Source organism: Anopheles arabiensis, chromosome 3 (genome assembly GCF_016920715.1).
Source record: "Anopheles arabiensis isolate DONGOLA chromosome 3, AaraD3, whole genome shotgun sequence".
NCBI lineage: Eukaryota > Metazoa > Arthropoda > Insecta > Diptera > Culicidae > Anopheles > Anopheles arabiensis.
This window is the reverse complement of record NC_053518.1, coordinates 28313392-28329721: the sequence shown is the minus strand read 5'-3', so window position 1 is coordinate 28329721 and position 16330 is coordinate 28313392. Positions and strand designations below refer to the sequence as shown.

Below are 16330 nucleotides of genomic sequence, written 5' to 3'. Positions count from 1 at the left end.
TGAAAATGATCCGGATCACCTGTTTGAATGAACCGGAACTGAGCAGTTTCTCCAAAAAGTAACTTTTTAACATCTGTAATGATAACTCTGTTATTGTATTCAATATGTGTAAAATGTGTTAACGCTTTTTTAAAACATCTCGTGAGCGGAGGACATATATGCTGCACAACAATCAAAAGTGACCCGGTGAACCCTGCCACAGTCCAAAGTCCATTAAAATGTATGCCGTGTTTCTTCCTACGGGAGAGTGTGTGGCTCTTTGTGTGGCCTGCAATGACTTTCTACCCCCTAAACTGGTTTTGAATCTATTTCCATACTTTATACTGTTATGGTCCGTATCGATCGAACTCCTCTTGGAAGAGATTGTTCGACCTTACTATAGGAATAGTAGGTACCTTAAACAACGTTTGCGTCTAAGCAAAGCATATTGTGTTTTGCGAGAACTGTTGCTGATGAGGCATTCTTGAACCCCGTTTCTCGGAACGCGGGAACACTACACTAATTTAAACTTTTCTCGTTTTTTAACCGTACGGAAAGTTTTCCCTTTATTCATTACTCCAGTAGCTGGAGATGCCAGGAGCAGAGCCACTATTCTTCCAATCATCCGCCGCAATAGGCCACTTTCGCAAAATGAAACCGCATTTGGGGACGATTTTTGAGCTCTTAATTCATCAAACGCACACACAGCACTTCAGCAGCCAATATTACTCTTCCCTTTCTCTCTCTCCCCCCTTCGAAACACACAAGGTTAAGCGTGTGCCACTCGCTATTTGATGTGCCACGTCTGCTGCGATGGATTGGTTTTGGAGGATTGTATCTGGTGGTACTTTCTTCTTGGTAGCCGCAAAACCGCCGGCTGGCTGGCTGGCGCGTGTCCCTAAAGAAAAATCCGATTTTAGAAGCATCGGCACTTCTTTTGCCCAGCTCGCAGCGCTCATATCCCGCGGTCATTAATCTGTCGTACTGTCGGCGCTGCTTATCCTGCTGTTGCCATTATTGTTCCTTCGCCTTCTCCCAGGCAGGCGGGTCTCAGTGGGCGATAAACATTGATAATAAAGCAGTTCCAGGAATCTCTCCCTTTTTTCTTTTAGTGCCGCCAGCAGTAGCGCAAAGCAGATGGGGGGAGATGAGAATAAGGACCTCTGGGGATGGGTGTGGTGGTACCATTACTCTGAGCGCTCTATTTTTCTCCAGTCACTTCCGAAAGTTGTCAATCATGTGCCGGTTTAGGTTGACTGGTTTCGGTACAAGGCTTGTGTCACGAGATAAATGAAGCCCAAAATGCGTCAAGCGCTCTTGGCCATTTCGCTGCCTGTGTGTTTGTGTGTTTGTGTGCTGTTTCTGATCTCTTGAACATATTTTCAGCGGGCTGGTAGACTTGAGAAATTCGTTGTACTAAGAGGCGTTCTTTGCGAGCAAGTGATGTCAAGATTTCGGCTGTTCGGTTGTATCACGCGGATATTGTTTACTGCGGGAGGCACTGTCATAAGATCTCTGTTCGATTGTTCACGATGTGTTGTCGAGCGTGAATCACAGATGCGTTCGGTTTCGGCAATCTACAATCTCTTTGCGGACGCAGCACACAATTCCTTGCCTTGGTCGTTCGTTGGCACGACGGTGGTGTGGTGATATCATCATGTACAGTCATTATTTACGCTCCCTTACCCCAAGATCACGCAGCAATTACCCACAGTTTGGTGTTGCTGGTCAGCCCTTATCATAGCGCATCCACACACAAACGCCTTGTGTAAACTGTTGTTGTGCGGAGACAAGACTACGCTTAACTGTGCTTTACTCTGTGTGTTGTTGGTTGACTCATCTAAAGTACGTAAGGTATATTATTTGCATGTTGCATCATTTGTGGCTGGCACGTGGAGTGAGTAGAACTTAATAGCTCGATATCAACTCAAACGAGATCATCTTTCAGCCGTATTTTAGCGAATCTTTGGACGGTTTTCTGGGGAACTGTGTGCCTCCTAGCAGTAGTGTATTGAAATTGAAGATGCTTAATGCTGAAAAGGAGGAGAGCACACCATCTTCAAGTACTGTAGTAGCAGCACCCTTTATATCCGATCCACAGACGACCCTTTTCGCAGTCGTTATAAAAGGGGCTTGCCATCTAATGCTTTCCCCGTAGCTCAATAATGAATATCTTTCTGCTCATCTTGTAAAATTCACCGAATTCATTCAGTTTTAATGCGGTTTGGAAAACAAAATTCTCCGAATTAGAAAAAGCATCTCCCCAAAGTTTGAGATATTGACAGTGCGCACTTTCGCTAGAACCTAACGACGACTGCTGCGCATAATTTTAGCGATGGGAAATATTTATTAAAATAAAATTTATTATTTATCAACAATAACAAACGTCTTATCGCAACAGTTCAATTCATAAAGTTTACTACCCTCAAGCAAACAAAATTCCCCGAAACAAGAATTGTGATAGATGTCTTTCCTATGCTTATGCCTTCATCGTTTAATTTCCTTTGACAGTAACCGCTTTGGGTTGGTGGGTGCAATATTTTCCTCCGCTTAACTTGCTCCAGCTTGGATTGTGCCACGCCTTCCCAATGTACCTGTCGCACGATATAAGTCATTTTAGTGGATTATTCTATTCCATCAGTCCATCTTGATTTAGCCCTCGGGAATAATATGACTGGTGCGCTATCACATCGATACAACTACCCACCTCCCCTAAAGGACCCCAGGGTAATGATGGGCGGTAACCACACGACCACCATCGGTGTGGTGTGGCAGTCTATTTCCTGCTGACATGCTCGCCGTAAGGTTACTACTATGCCAACCCCTGGACATGGTTCGGGATGTGATGAGACCAATGATGAAGGAAATAAATGGCTTCACCTTGTGGGTAAGGCCCCAGTCTTCTCACACGACGCTTTTCCACTGAAACAATTTTACCTCCGAAGAAGAAGAAGCCCATGGACAGAGGCATCACCTCATCTGCTGCAAGCTCATTTTGTCTGAAAGTTAACCAGGATGATGTACAGCCACTACTACCATCACCGACCGTCCAGGGTTACGTGGAAACGATTGTGCTGCTGCCGCCGCTCTGTTTGTCTGTGTTGTGCTGATGGATGGGAATGTTACCGCCACCACGCTGGGGAAGTAACATTCCAGTAACAAGCTTCCGCGATATTGCTTCTCAATTTTGCCGACACACGATCTTCTCCTCCAGTGCAGTGCTGCTCCCTTAAGGTAGTGGCGATGTTTATAAACTTCCGCACCAGGAGGTTAATGTTTAAAGTTCGCTTAAATCTCCGTTGACGGGGTTGTGCGTTGGTTCAGGTTGTAAAAAGATGTTCTTGTGTTTTTTTTTGCTGGTGCATCCTTTTCATTTTCTTACTGACCTTCTTCCAAGGCTCCAAGGTACGATCGGGGAAAAGAAACCAAAACAATCCCTCTCTACGGTTTTGTGTTGTGTAGCTGGCTTCCCTCGGTATTTCAATAGTGTTGGCAGGCTTGTGTTTGATAAAGTTCACGACTCGACCACCGCCGGTTGTTGTTGTTCAATCGCGCGCGCACACACACGCACACATTATATATCCGGCAACGGCAACGATGGGAGCTGGCCCGTCCCAATATTCTCTTACAGAAAAAAGACTCTCCCAAAAAGACGCTCGGAAATAGGAATGGTAAGGGTCATCAGTGCGGCGCGCCACACTGGTTGAAAGTTTTCATGCTCGTCCGACGAACTCTCCTCCTGCTGTTGTTGAACCCTGGGGGAGGCAACTTGTAACTTCTTTTCTCGGTAACGAAAACCCCCTGTCCCGCACGAGAGAAAGAGTAGCAGAGAACGGGTTCAGAAACATCACCGATGGATGGAAGGTTCAGTTTGGGGCGAGGGTTGTGTTGCATGCTGAAACATTTGGGTTTGTGAGTTCACGGGGCCCATCGGCTACGAAGCAACGAACGATGATGAGATGTGCCAGCCAGATGAGGAGGAGATACACAACAGTGACTGACGACCGTGCACAGTTTGCCCATTGGGTTGGAAGGAAAACCGACCGACCGATCGGTCGGTCGGGTCGGGTCGGTCGGTCCGCTGTCTCTCCAGTGTTGCCCTAAAATAAGCATCCGCAGCTGGCCCAAGTGGCGTACCGGCCTCGAAGGCGAGCATCGAGAGCAACGTACACCAGGAAAAAAGAGGGTTAGGCTGCGGGAGACAGGGCGCACTTGGGCAAGCTTACCGGATTTGTTTATCTTTGAGCTCCGGAAAGTTCCCGCTGCCTCGTTCAACAGACCGTGGAATGATTTTTATTTTCAGTGAAATGCTCGGAAAAGCGCATCGTGCCAAGGCTTTATCGGAACTCAACACAGGCTCCACGACCACCCAGAGAATGTAGCTTGACGAAGGGTTTTGTCTATTTCTATTTTCAAGGCCCTTTTTTCATAACTACAGTACAATCATCAGCTCGGGTGGATATTATTGATGGGTTTCTTTCCGCATTGTTTTAAGCCCATCTTCACTGCAAATCAATAAATGCTAACCGATTCGCTAACCATTGCTTCTTCTTCCTCTTTTTCTGCTTTCCTTTCCAGATCATAGACATAAGAGATATCCTCCGGGTGCCTAGTATAGAGCAGATGAAAGATGTATATATTGTTCAGTGCTTAATGGAGACTGATCTATACAAACTACTAAAAACACAGGTAAGCCTGGGAATGGGAATCATTGAAGAGATCAGCTGAGCCTCTTAAGGGGGTCAACACATTTGAAGGACATTTTAAAACCATTAACCATTAGTTTCCGCACGCAAAACAAAGCAAAATAGAACAAATTCGTTGGTTCTTAAGTGCAATTTTAATGATTAATTAACAAAAGACTTGTTAGTTTTTTTTGTCTCGCTCGATAGTCTCGCAGATAATGAGAAAAGGATGAGCAAAAGGAGTAATATGAAAAATTTCCTAGTTATTGTCCTTAAATATACCGCAAACATAGTAAAGTTTACAATACATTAACACAAAAAACACTCGTTTTTGCTAATGTTTACTGCAATCTCTGTATTAAATCTATATTTTAATGTTAAATAACAATCAACAAAGCCCAAAATGCGCTAAAAAACATTTAATCAACAAAAAGTTGTAAATAAAATCCATGAAAAAGTAAAAAAAAAAACGTAAAGAATCGTTTGAATCCCCCGGACCTTATGTCAAATGACGAATTGTCAAAATGCTCTGTATTCCACCACCTGATCTCCTTTATAATCTACCTTGATGGAAATGGAAAGAAGAAAAACCGCCTAAAAGTATGCAATATGTGTGCTACATACGGTAACTTATAAAAACCGCCTAAAAGTATGCAATCGGTGGAACAAAAGAGACATTTCATCCCTATGATGAGGTAAATCCAGCGTTTCTGTGTGAGTTTTATTACGTTTTCAATCGAAAGTAAACTGCCAACTTAATTGCCATGCAATTAGGATCACTATTTTCACAGCTCGTTGGCCAATCTCTCACTCCAAGGTAGCAAACTCTCTCTCTCTCTCTCTCTCCTCTCAATAGTTACGCTAATTACGTTCGGGGTTTTGGCACAAAGTTTCCCCTAGATCCTTTGACCGTCATATAATGTGTGCGTTTGTGTGTGCGTGTGTGTTTTTGCGCCCGTGTGCTCCTGACAGTTTGATTCCTTCCCTCTGTCCATCCGGTATGCACTCTGAGGCCGAATAAATGGTGCTGCTGTCCGGGTTCACATTGCTCAAACCAGGAGGGGCAATGCTCACCTTCCTGTGTCTGACACACTCTGAAAGATGACAGTTTCACCAGCAGCGCTTCGGTATTGAACGCCTCGCAAGCACTCAGTGCCCAGCAGGCCCAGGAACACCGTCCCACCATATCTGGGTAGACATTTTCCTCCCCATTTCATGAATGTCCCATTCCTCGCCACCATTGCTAAGCGGCGAACTCGTCCTTTCCCCGCATTGCCGTGCCTTTGCTAAGCACGAACGACCGTTCAAGTTCATTTTGTCTAGTCCAAATTCTACGTAAAGTTTTGTGTTCAAAATTCAATTAGACCGTTCCGCATTTCCACATCGAATGTGTTTGGTGTACCAGTCGGGGTCGGGATGATGTTCTACCTCGCTACGCTTCACGCGAACTGCGTGCGATGCTGCGGCTACACAAAGCAACTTTATTTATGTGCACGCATTTTCGCGTACCTTGCGCGGAAGCGCGGATGCCTGCCAGGAGAAATGTGACATGACAATGTCCACCAGTTCCCCCAGATCCTGATCCGTCCCCAACTGCTGCTCTGCACTCGAAGGTCGAGGCACGGAGAGTTCATTTCGCTCGTGATTGGGCCGTTCGGCTGGAGTGAGATTTCCATTTTTAATGAAGCGTTGGCTTTTCTGTGTCCTTTCCGTTTTTTTTTCTTCTTTTTTTTTGCTTTCAATGAAGTGTGATGGTCTTTTTCCCCATTCACGGGCTCGCTCGCTCGCTCTACCCGAATCTGCTTGCTGAAAGAATGATTAAATGACCCTTGTCTCGGGCGAGTGTGTATTAGATTACCTGAAAGTCAAGCCTAGGCTAAGCCCTTAACGTTTCGGGGAGGATACCGGACCTGCGAGCGGACATTTCGGCACTTCCGGCAGAGTCCGGTAAGCCGTGTGGCCGTGAATAGAGAATAAATGTTGAAGGAAAAGTGTGTGTGTCTGTGTCCCAAAACCAATCAATTGCAAGCATTTCCGTTTGATCTAGCTGACGCTGAGCTTGCAGCTAAACTCAATTAAGTGTGAGACAAGGGCAGGCAAGTTCCGTTGAAAATGTAAGGCAACATCTCTCCGTCCATGGTGGTGCTGCCCTGGCGAATGATTATTTATGGATGAAGCACCTGTTCTTCGGTCCTGTGCTCTCTCGCCTCATTAAGGATGCTGTTTGTATTGCGAAAGGCTCAAGCGTTTGTGTCTCGACGGCCGCTCGGAGACGACCCATCACTTTCGGTCGAGCATCAGTAGAAGATTGATTTACTTACTTAGTTTAGACCCTACGGAGTTTATTGGGGTTTGGTTGGAGATTAGCTTAAATTTCAATTTTCCCATTTCAATCATCATCGATTGAGTGACCTTCTAAAGGCTTCGTTTCGTGTCCCAATTTATAACGATTTTGTGTACGTTTTTACTCTGCTCTCTTTCCTTCACAGCGACTAAGCAATGATCATATCTGCTATTTCCTGTATCAAATACTTCGTGGCCTGAAGTACATCCACTCGGCAAACGTGCTGCACAGGGATCTGAAGCCCAGCAATCTGCTGCTGAATACGACTTGTGATTTAAAGGTAAGCGTGAGTTGGTCATCGCACCAGCAGCACCTCAAGTGGAAGGAGAAACATTCTCTCCGACAGAAAACAAATCGCGACAGAAACATCGACAGATGTTTGAAATGCCTCGAAAATGTTTGAAAAGCCAAACGGCGGGGCCATGTTAAACGGAGCTGACATTTCACCGTTGCGACAACAAAAAAAGGTTTCTCAGTGTAATCCTTTTTGTGGTCCGTGGTTCGGATTGTGCGCCGTTGCGCCGACACACAGTGCCGCGACGAGCCTCAACGACGTGAAACTGTTACTAATGCGCAACGATGTGTGTGTTATCTGTGCATTTGTTTGTGCCCACTCTTGTTTTTGCTCGTTGCAGATTTGTGATTTCGGTCTTGCACGCGTAGCCGATCCCGAGCACGATCACACCGGCTTCCTGACGGAGTACGTGGCCACCAGATGGTACCGGGCGCCAGAAATCATGCTCAATTCCAAGGTAAGGAACCCGCCCCTAATGACCACATACGCCCACACACACACTGCCTTCAATAAAATCGCTCCCTTTTTCTCCCTCTCCCTTCTAGGGCTACACAAAATCGATCGACATCTGGTCGGTCGGCTGCATACTGGCGGAGATGCTGAGCAACCGGCCCATCTTCCCCGGCAAACACTATCTCGATCAGCTGAACCACATCCTGGGCGTGCTGGGCTCCCCGTCCCAGGAGGATCTGGAGTGCATCATCAACGAGAAGGCGCGCAGCTACCTGCAGTCGCTGCCGTACAAGCCGAAGGTCCCGTGGTCGCGCCTCTTCCCCAACGCCGACCAGAATGCGCTCGATCTGCTCGGCAAGATGCTCACGTTCAATCCGCACAATCGCATCTCGGTCGAGGACGCGCTGGCCCATCCCTACCTGGAGCAGTACTACGATCCGGCGGACGAGGTAGGGAACAATCCACGGCCGGAAAATTAGGCGGTGTGCAACCAGCGGTACATTTCCTCGGCGTTGTATTCATCCGTCGTCGTCGTCATGCAGGATTGATTCCCATTTCCATTCCTGTTATATGGGCCGCTTTTTCTTTTCTTTTTTTTACTCGACCCTAGGGGACGAGTTTCCCATGTGGTGTGGTTTTGGGAGTGGATCCTCTTCTTCCTTCGGGATGAAAATTAGTGTGCGACAGTTTCAGCGAAGTGTGTAATAAGGGTTTAAATTGTGCGCTGCTGTGTGTACTTCCTGCTGCTTTTGCAGTGAGTAGGGGAAATAATTATATCCATGGAAAACCGTTCTACACTCTGCGGTGGGAGGTAGGCGTGGACGTATGTAGTCCCCCCTCCCCCGTGTGTGCACCTTTTTTCCAATTTAGAGTAAAATTCCCGCTGCGGAGGTACTTAGCAATTTTGTTGTTAATCGTAATGTAATTTCCCTTCATTCTTCATACTTCTCTCTCTTTTTCGCTCCCTTTGTTTCGTTTCTAATTGCTTTCGAGGCCTATTTTTGTTTTTATTTTATGTTTAATCGGATTGGCTTTACCGTAATCCGGGTCCGTGTATGGGAAATTGCTTCGCTGCGAGGACGTTGTTTCTTATTTTGCCAACCCATTTCATCACACTTTGTGACGGGCAGGCATCGGTAGTGCTTTTTCCGCAGTCATGAATTTTAAAGCAAATTATCTGCCAAATCTGGAAGCGCTTTCGATTCGATTCTAGATTCCCGTACGTGCTAGTTTACTTGCCTTGAGGACCCGAAACCCGTTTGTAGTTTGTAGTTGGCAAAGTTCTTACGACTTTCCCTCTGTTGCCGGAGCCAGCAGGGAGAGCCGCCATTCTCCTTCTGCCGCAGGAGTTGACCAACAGTTCAGGCTAATTCAATTTCATCCAAAGCAAGATCGAAAGCTCTCGTACACCGAAAGCGTGTCTTCTCGTCCTCTTGTGAGTGTGTGTTCGTACTGTGACGTCAGACTATGGCACAGTGTGCGTGTGTGTGTCTATCTCTATGGCTCTAAGATTATGCCATTAGTGCAATGATTAGTTTCCCATTTTCGAATCCATTCGGCCCCAACTTTCCCAATCGTGTTCATCGTTTTCCTTCCTTCTGGTGCTCGTTTGCCATTCCATGCCATGCAAACTGGAACCTCTGGTACGGGGTGAATGGTGTGATCGTAGCGAAAAGAATTTCAGCGCTTGCACGCGCACCACAAGTGGAAGCAAATTTCCTCCGCCGGATGATGGTGCAGGATGGTTTCGAAACTTTTTTCCTTTGAACCACGCTCGCTTGTGCGTTCGATTCTGAAGAAGTGTAGCAATCAGCGAAATGCTGCAAAACTAAGTTTCGGGGTCAATTTGTTGTCTCGGTAATCAGTTTGTCTCGGTAGCTAAGGAGGGGGGGGGCTAGAAAACATTTCTCCATCGTTAATCACATTTCTTTTCAAAAAGGGACACGGGACTGCTGTCCTCCGTACTCTGTTGCATGGGTTTTGAAAGGCATGGTTCACTCGGAAAAGCACACACACGCTTGACAGAAATCGTCTTGCGGCGTAGGAAATAGTTAAGCAAATGATGGATATTCCGCTAGTAAGGGGGTTTTCGTTCACATACAGTGCTCTACGATGATTATCAGCCCAACCGGAAGTAACCATTTCCTCCCAGCATCCGAAAGGGCCGAAAGGGCCTTTCGTTCATCTTCATCCCGACCTTCTAGACACACACACGCTCATCATTAATCATTTGCATCTCTTTTGTTTAATTTCATTGCAACGGAATTGGCGTTTAACACAACACCGGTAAATGACGACGCTCTCTCTGGCTGTTGTGTGTGGCCGCCCATCATCATCATCCACCCTTCCGCCGGATGGGGAATGAATAAATCGGACGACTTATCCTACACACACTTACCCACAGCCTGTGGCCGAGGAACCGTTCCGTATCGCGATGGAGCTGGACGATCTGCCGAAGGAAACGCTGAAACAATTAATCTTCGAGGAAACGCTGCGCTTCAACCACAACGATCCGCCAGTATAAGCAGCCTACACTAGCCCACTCCCCACCTCCCCCCTCGACAGCTCATGCAGACGGAACACACCAGAAGAACCACACAGTTCCAGAGCCCATGGTTGGCCAGCATCAGCAGTGCGTTGGAGTCAATGGATCCGCGACCCATCGCAGCGCCCACTGTCTCTAGGATAGCCTGTATGAGTGTTTGTGTGTGTGAGTGTGTGTTTACATGTTAGTATCTTGTGGGGCGGAGGGGAGATGAAAGGATATATGTGGTAGTTAATGCCAAACCTTCAAAACACAGGAGTTTCAACAGCAGCAGAGCTTTCGACAAGATATCTCTCCTATGTGCAGCTATGCATAAGCACAAAAAGAAACTTCCCGATCATCCATGCGTGGGGAGTGGGACATTTATTTTACTTAGCAGGAAAAAAGGAAACTCGAAGCCCCTTCCCCATTACATTGTGTGTGTGTGCGTGTGGTTGTGTTTGTTGCATTGTTTGTAAATGCTTGTGATAAGGAGGAGTTAAGGGAAGGATGCTGTTGTGAGGTTGATGATTGCTCCATCTATTGAGAAAAAACGCAAACACACACACCTGCTGACTGCATCCTGGGAACGATTATGCCCGCACGACGTGTGAGCTCTCTGTGGTGTGCTGGATGATTGTGATAGAAGTGAAGGAAAAGCTCTTAACTGCCCGATTTCCCCCCAAAAACAAACAAACAAATCTAAGCGGTATGTTATCCCCAGCACATGTGCACACATTACAAACAGAGCAGCAAATTAGTAGCAAATAGTACGCGGATTCCATTCTTTATTGCAACCGGCGTTCACCCAAAGAACAGGATGAAAACAACACAAAATTTGCAATCGGTTGTGTTGTGTTTGTATGCTGTGCTGTGCTGTGCCGGGCGTGATAAACCTATCACGCTTTTTTTCGTTTTGCTTCTTTAAACCCCGCTAGCAAAAATATACACCTGCCGTGTTTGGAGCGTTTTACTTTTAATTTTTTTTTTTTTTAAACAATATTTTTTCCTCTATTCCCGTTTACCTAGGTAGTAAGTAGAGAATCGTTTTAACTCCCCGTGGCAGTTTATGGTGCAGTATATAGCAGCAGATACAGTAGTAGAGCGCATATCATTTTACGAACAGTAAACACACGTCTGGTTGCAAATCGACAAACAAGTCTCTCTTTCTATAGGAAAGGGACACAATAGATCGCTCAGTTGCGTTTACGCGTACACGTTAAGTTTGCAACAACACCGTACCGAGCCGCACCCGGGCGCGGATCATGGCTAGTGCAATGTTTCTCTGTAATGCAACGAGGGAAAAAAGGGCCATTGCTTTAAAACCGGCCAGCAGGGAACTCGGAAAGGAAAAGCAAAACTGAAGTTTGAGATTGAATCAGAGTTTAACCAGGTGTGGTATTTAAGTAATAAGTGTCTTGTCTTTACTATGTTTTACGCAACAACCGAAACAACAGGTGCACTTGCTCCCGCACTGCAACATAGGTTCTACTAAATGCCATAGAAGAAGAAGAAAAAAAAACAGTATGCTAGAGAGCAGGTCAATCGGATCTCTTTTAGATCGCCTAATGAATATAAGAAATTTGTCTTAAAAAAAAAACAATCCTCCATAACCAACATAAAACAACTCACGCATAAGTACAGTGATCTCTAAAAGCGAAGCGTGGCTCCCTTTTTTAATTATTCTTCCTATTGAAATAGACCATAAATAAATACTGTCCTCTCTGTTGATATGATTTCAACCATCCCGATGAGAGATGGTGCAAATTTGTCGAATTTCTTATTTGACTTTATTATGCAATACAATTGGCATTATTTCCACTCATTGGAAAAGCAACATTCAACACCAACCCCCCACGATGTTCGGTGGTGTTGAAACGTTAATAATTTACTCAACATTCGTCCTCCTTTTCCATCATTTGCATCTCTCCTCTTTGCAACACACACGCACGCACACATGTTTCAATTTGCATTGTGCATTTATTGATGAAAGCATTGCTGTGCAAGCTCTCTGTCGATGCGGTTCGCTGCTCAATTATGGTAGAGTTTTTGTGTGTGTTTTTTTTTAACTGTGTGCAACCATTTGTACCCACACACCATCGTACTGTGCTGCGTTCGTTTCGATGCATGGGAATTACGAATGAAGCTTTTTTTTTTATTTCTTCTGGAAATAGTTTGCAACCAAATGCAAATTAACCTTTGTGTGTCCCCCGGAGTGTGCTATTCGAGTGAAGGATAATTAATTTACACCGAATAAATTTGCACAAATAAAACACACATCAATAATCAATGAGGGAAGAAAACAGAGCAAAAACGGTAGAAATTCTGAAACAAAACCACACACACAAACACAAAACGAAATAGCACAGTATAACAGTATGTAAATATGCAACTTTTTCACTACGATAAACACGCTTCGATGGAAGAACGATCGCTTTACCAAAGCTAGCAGCAGTAGCAGCGCAGCAGCATTCTTTAGCCATTTCTATTCCCTCCACTTTTTGCATTCTTGACTCTAGCAAACCTCAGATGTAATCCACAAAACAGAATTTAATAGTGCGATAATCCACCCTCCTGTCGAGTAAATAGGCACATTTTTCACCATGTGTGTCTCCATTTTAGGATTTGCTCCACAGAAATTCGTTTGTCTTTCTAACCGGCGTTTGTAACAGAAAAGAGAGGGAGATAAACCAGAGGGCTGCTGTAGGACGCCAGCACCAGTAAAAAAACTAACACGCCCTTTGCTGCTATTGAGCCGAACAAACAGAGAACACAAAGAAGACTTTTTAGATAGGATGAACATAAAAAAAAAAAAAACAAACAATGTAGCCGCTTCCGCATATACGTAGGGCAAAAGCAGGGGACTGCACTGTTGGTGCTGGAGCTGTATAGCAGAGGGACAGAGAGAAGGGACAGGAAATTGGATCAAAAGCGACGATGACAGGCTCCTCGTGGATTTGTTGCAGTGTGGTGTTCCAGACCAATTGTACTTAATTTTTGTTCGTGTGTTAGTCAAAAAGAGCATAAACACACACAGGAACAATAGGAAAAAGGCGAAAAGAGCAAAGGCATGATTTTCCCTTTACTTTATAGGATGCGAGTTTCTTTATCACACAAATATGGTGCAATAGAACATAATGCTGATGGGGAAGAGGTGTGTTTGTAGCGATCGTGTACCAACATAACGATCGTGCTAATTGGTTGATTGTGCTCAGCTGGAGTGTGTATGAACGTATACTGAACGTTCCTTAGGCTCTTATTTCCAGTACAAAACTCACCGTTCTAAGCTCTGGTTGCACTTCACGTGTAAGAGATTCCAACTTTTGTAAAGCACCACAACCACACACACACAAACAAACGTACAGCAGTAGCGCCAGGAGATCATCACACACAGTGGTAGGAAATAGGGAAAGGGGGAAGAGGGATGAAAATATGGGAGTCGTTGTTTGCCATGCGTTCGTTTTCACTTGAATCACTTTCTCTCTAGAGCACACCGCGAGTTTTGGCGCGAGATTTAAAGTGTTTGTAATTTTCAAGTGCTCGATACAACATCTAATTGTTACAATATTATATCAATGTTCTTCCGTATGTGTGTGTTTTTTAGTTTTGTTTTTTTAACGCATTACAGCAAGGGAAAGAAGATATTTCATTCAACATCCCCGATCCCCCCTTGTACGTGTGTTTGTATATGTATGTGCGTTTATGGCGTGTAAAAGAAGAGGGATGAAACACAGATACCCCCGCCACATGATGGGCCTGTATGGCTAGTAGTAATATCTGTATATGTTTCTATGTTTACACGTTCAAAGAACACCGTGCAGGAGACTGAGACACCGAGAAGCGGAGGGGTGGGGTAAAAGTGTGTAAAAAAAAACAAAAACAAAAACAGCTAGCTCTTGGTATTGTGCAGTTATTATCATCCCTTCTCTCGATCGCGATCGATCTGAATGGTGGTCGAAGAGTAAGAAAAAACATACGAAACGAAAAGAGAACGAGCAAGCAAGCAAGTGAGAGAAGGAAATTACAATTTAACTAATATTTGCATAGTGAGATAAATATATATTAAAAAAAAAACTAGTATAGAATAGCAGATTGTTCCGGCAAACCGGGAAAAACCCTTCCCCACGGGCATGGGAAACACAGAAAAGAGCATTAAACCGAAACCACTATTATGTGTACTATACGCGCGCACACACACACCCATATAATTTGCAGTAAAATGCAAAACAATCAGAAAATACAAAACGTTTAAAGCATTTGCAGCAAATAGCAAAACATAAACACCGTTGACAGAAGAAAAGAAAAACAGAACAATGTGATTCATGCTCGAGTAGAAGAAGTAAGTTAATATGAATGTATTAATACATAACAAAGTAAAACGAAACAAAAACAGAAGCAAACTACACGATCAAAGTGTTGATTGATGCAAATCAATCGATCGAAGCAGAGAGTAATGCAGAGATAGAAAGAGAAAGAGAAAGGAAAACCCCCGTTTAAGCCCGTTAAAATGTGTCTGAGTGTGTGTGAGTACATTTTAGTGAGAAAACTACTTCTTGTGTCAAGTTGTGTGAATGTGTGAAAGTATTTTCTGTCATATACTATAAAGTTACGAGAAAAAACAAACACACACACACACACTTACATAAGCGTATATGAATATTCTTAAACGTTTTACTCTCATTGCGCGAAAGAAAGAAGTTGGTGCGGGATATTATAAAGAAACAAGAGAAACGAATGTGTGTAGTGTGTGCTCGATGTTTGTCGAATTGCAAAAGTCGATAGAAAAGGAAGAAAAGTGATGTAAACCAGCGCAACAAATGAGATTTTTTTTCCTATTAGAGGATAAAATCGAACTGGAAATGTAGAAGAAACATGTATTGAGAAGAAGAAGAAAAGGGAAAGAGAAAAAAGAGATCGAAACAAACCAAAAAAAAAAAACAAATGAACAATGGAAGATACAATTTTAATTTACTGTGCATTACGTAACTAAAAGAAAGGAAAGGAAGGAAACAAACAAAAAATGATAATACCGAAAACTCTCGGTGCCGAGCTATAAATATATCAAGTTCAAAGCTGAGCGGAAAGGGAAAGAGATGTTATGTGAATAGAACAGAGTGTAAAGAAGAAGTACACACACAACACCTTATTGTAAGGGACAGGCAGCAGCAACTCTGGCATTATTTGCCTTCTGGCGGGAACCGAAACCGCGCATTTTTGGCACCTATTAAGCCATCATTCTTTCCCCTATCCTATTGGTATGTGTATTGTTCAGTGTATTATACGTACGTATGTTTATCGTGAGATATTTTGCGAGGTGTAACAATGACAAACAAAACAAAACAAAAACCCCAAAATGTATAAGAGAAAACTTGTGCTATTCTCGTGGTCGAGACAAAAAGAAACAAAAATGGAAAAAATAATACAAACAAGAGGGAGGGAGGGAGGAAAGCAGAGCAAAACAGAACAAACAAAATCAACACAAAAACAACAAACTGTGTGGACTAAAGGGAGAAAAGTGAACAAACCAAAACAACCCTGGGGTGCTTGGTACATACAGTTAAATGTAGCGATAGAAATGGGAAGACACAGCAGACACTGGCCAGGAAAATAGAGAGATAGAGAGAAAACACAAACAGTCATTATTACATAGAAATTAAACGAAAAATAATATAAATATCCCTACTCTCTCTCTCTCTCGCTCTCTCTCTGGATCTCTCCTCGATTGATATACCGGCTCACCAGTCTCCAGCCCATTCCATGTTTCCCCCTGACACACACTCACACAGAAACATGCAAATCTGATCTCTCGCTATATACAACAACCGCAACCGCAAAATTATACATACAAAATTTGGGATATGATGAGGCGCAATCGAATCTTTTGACTTGAACAAGACACATTAAGAATAAAGGATTGACTTGAAACGAAAGGAGGAAGTGGTTGTGCGTGTTCTTGTGAGAGCCCTTTTCAAGCACGCGCCGTGCGTGAAGAGATCGCGATCTTGATGACAATGCAATGCATACATTCACATCAATTAACAATAATTTGA

The 16330-nt window shown here is 44.1% G+C and overlaps 1 protein-coding gene across 3 annotated transcripts in view; it reads left to right on the top strand.

The window, feature by feature from the left end:
• LOC120902746 (mitogen-activated protein kinase 1) overlaps positions 1-10614 on the top strand; it is a 48140-nt gene extending 37526 nt beyond the window's left edge. For all 3 annotated transcript variants that reach the window (XM_040311738.1, XM_040311737.1, XM_040311739.1), the window contains exons 4-8: positions 4558-4668; positions 7154-7288; positions 7644-7760; positions 7849-8205; positions 10161-10614. In XM_040311738.1, coding sequence (XP_040167672.1) covers positions 4558-4668; positions 7154-7288; positions 7644-7760; positions 7849-8205; positions 10161-10280 — 840 coding nt within the window. In that variant the 3' untranslated portion in view covers positions 10281-10614. The remainder of the gene's footprint in view (positions 1-4557; positions 4669-7153; positions 7289-7643; positions 7761-7848; positions 8206-10160) is intronic.
• Positions 10615-16330: the final 5716 nt, after the last annotated feature.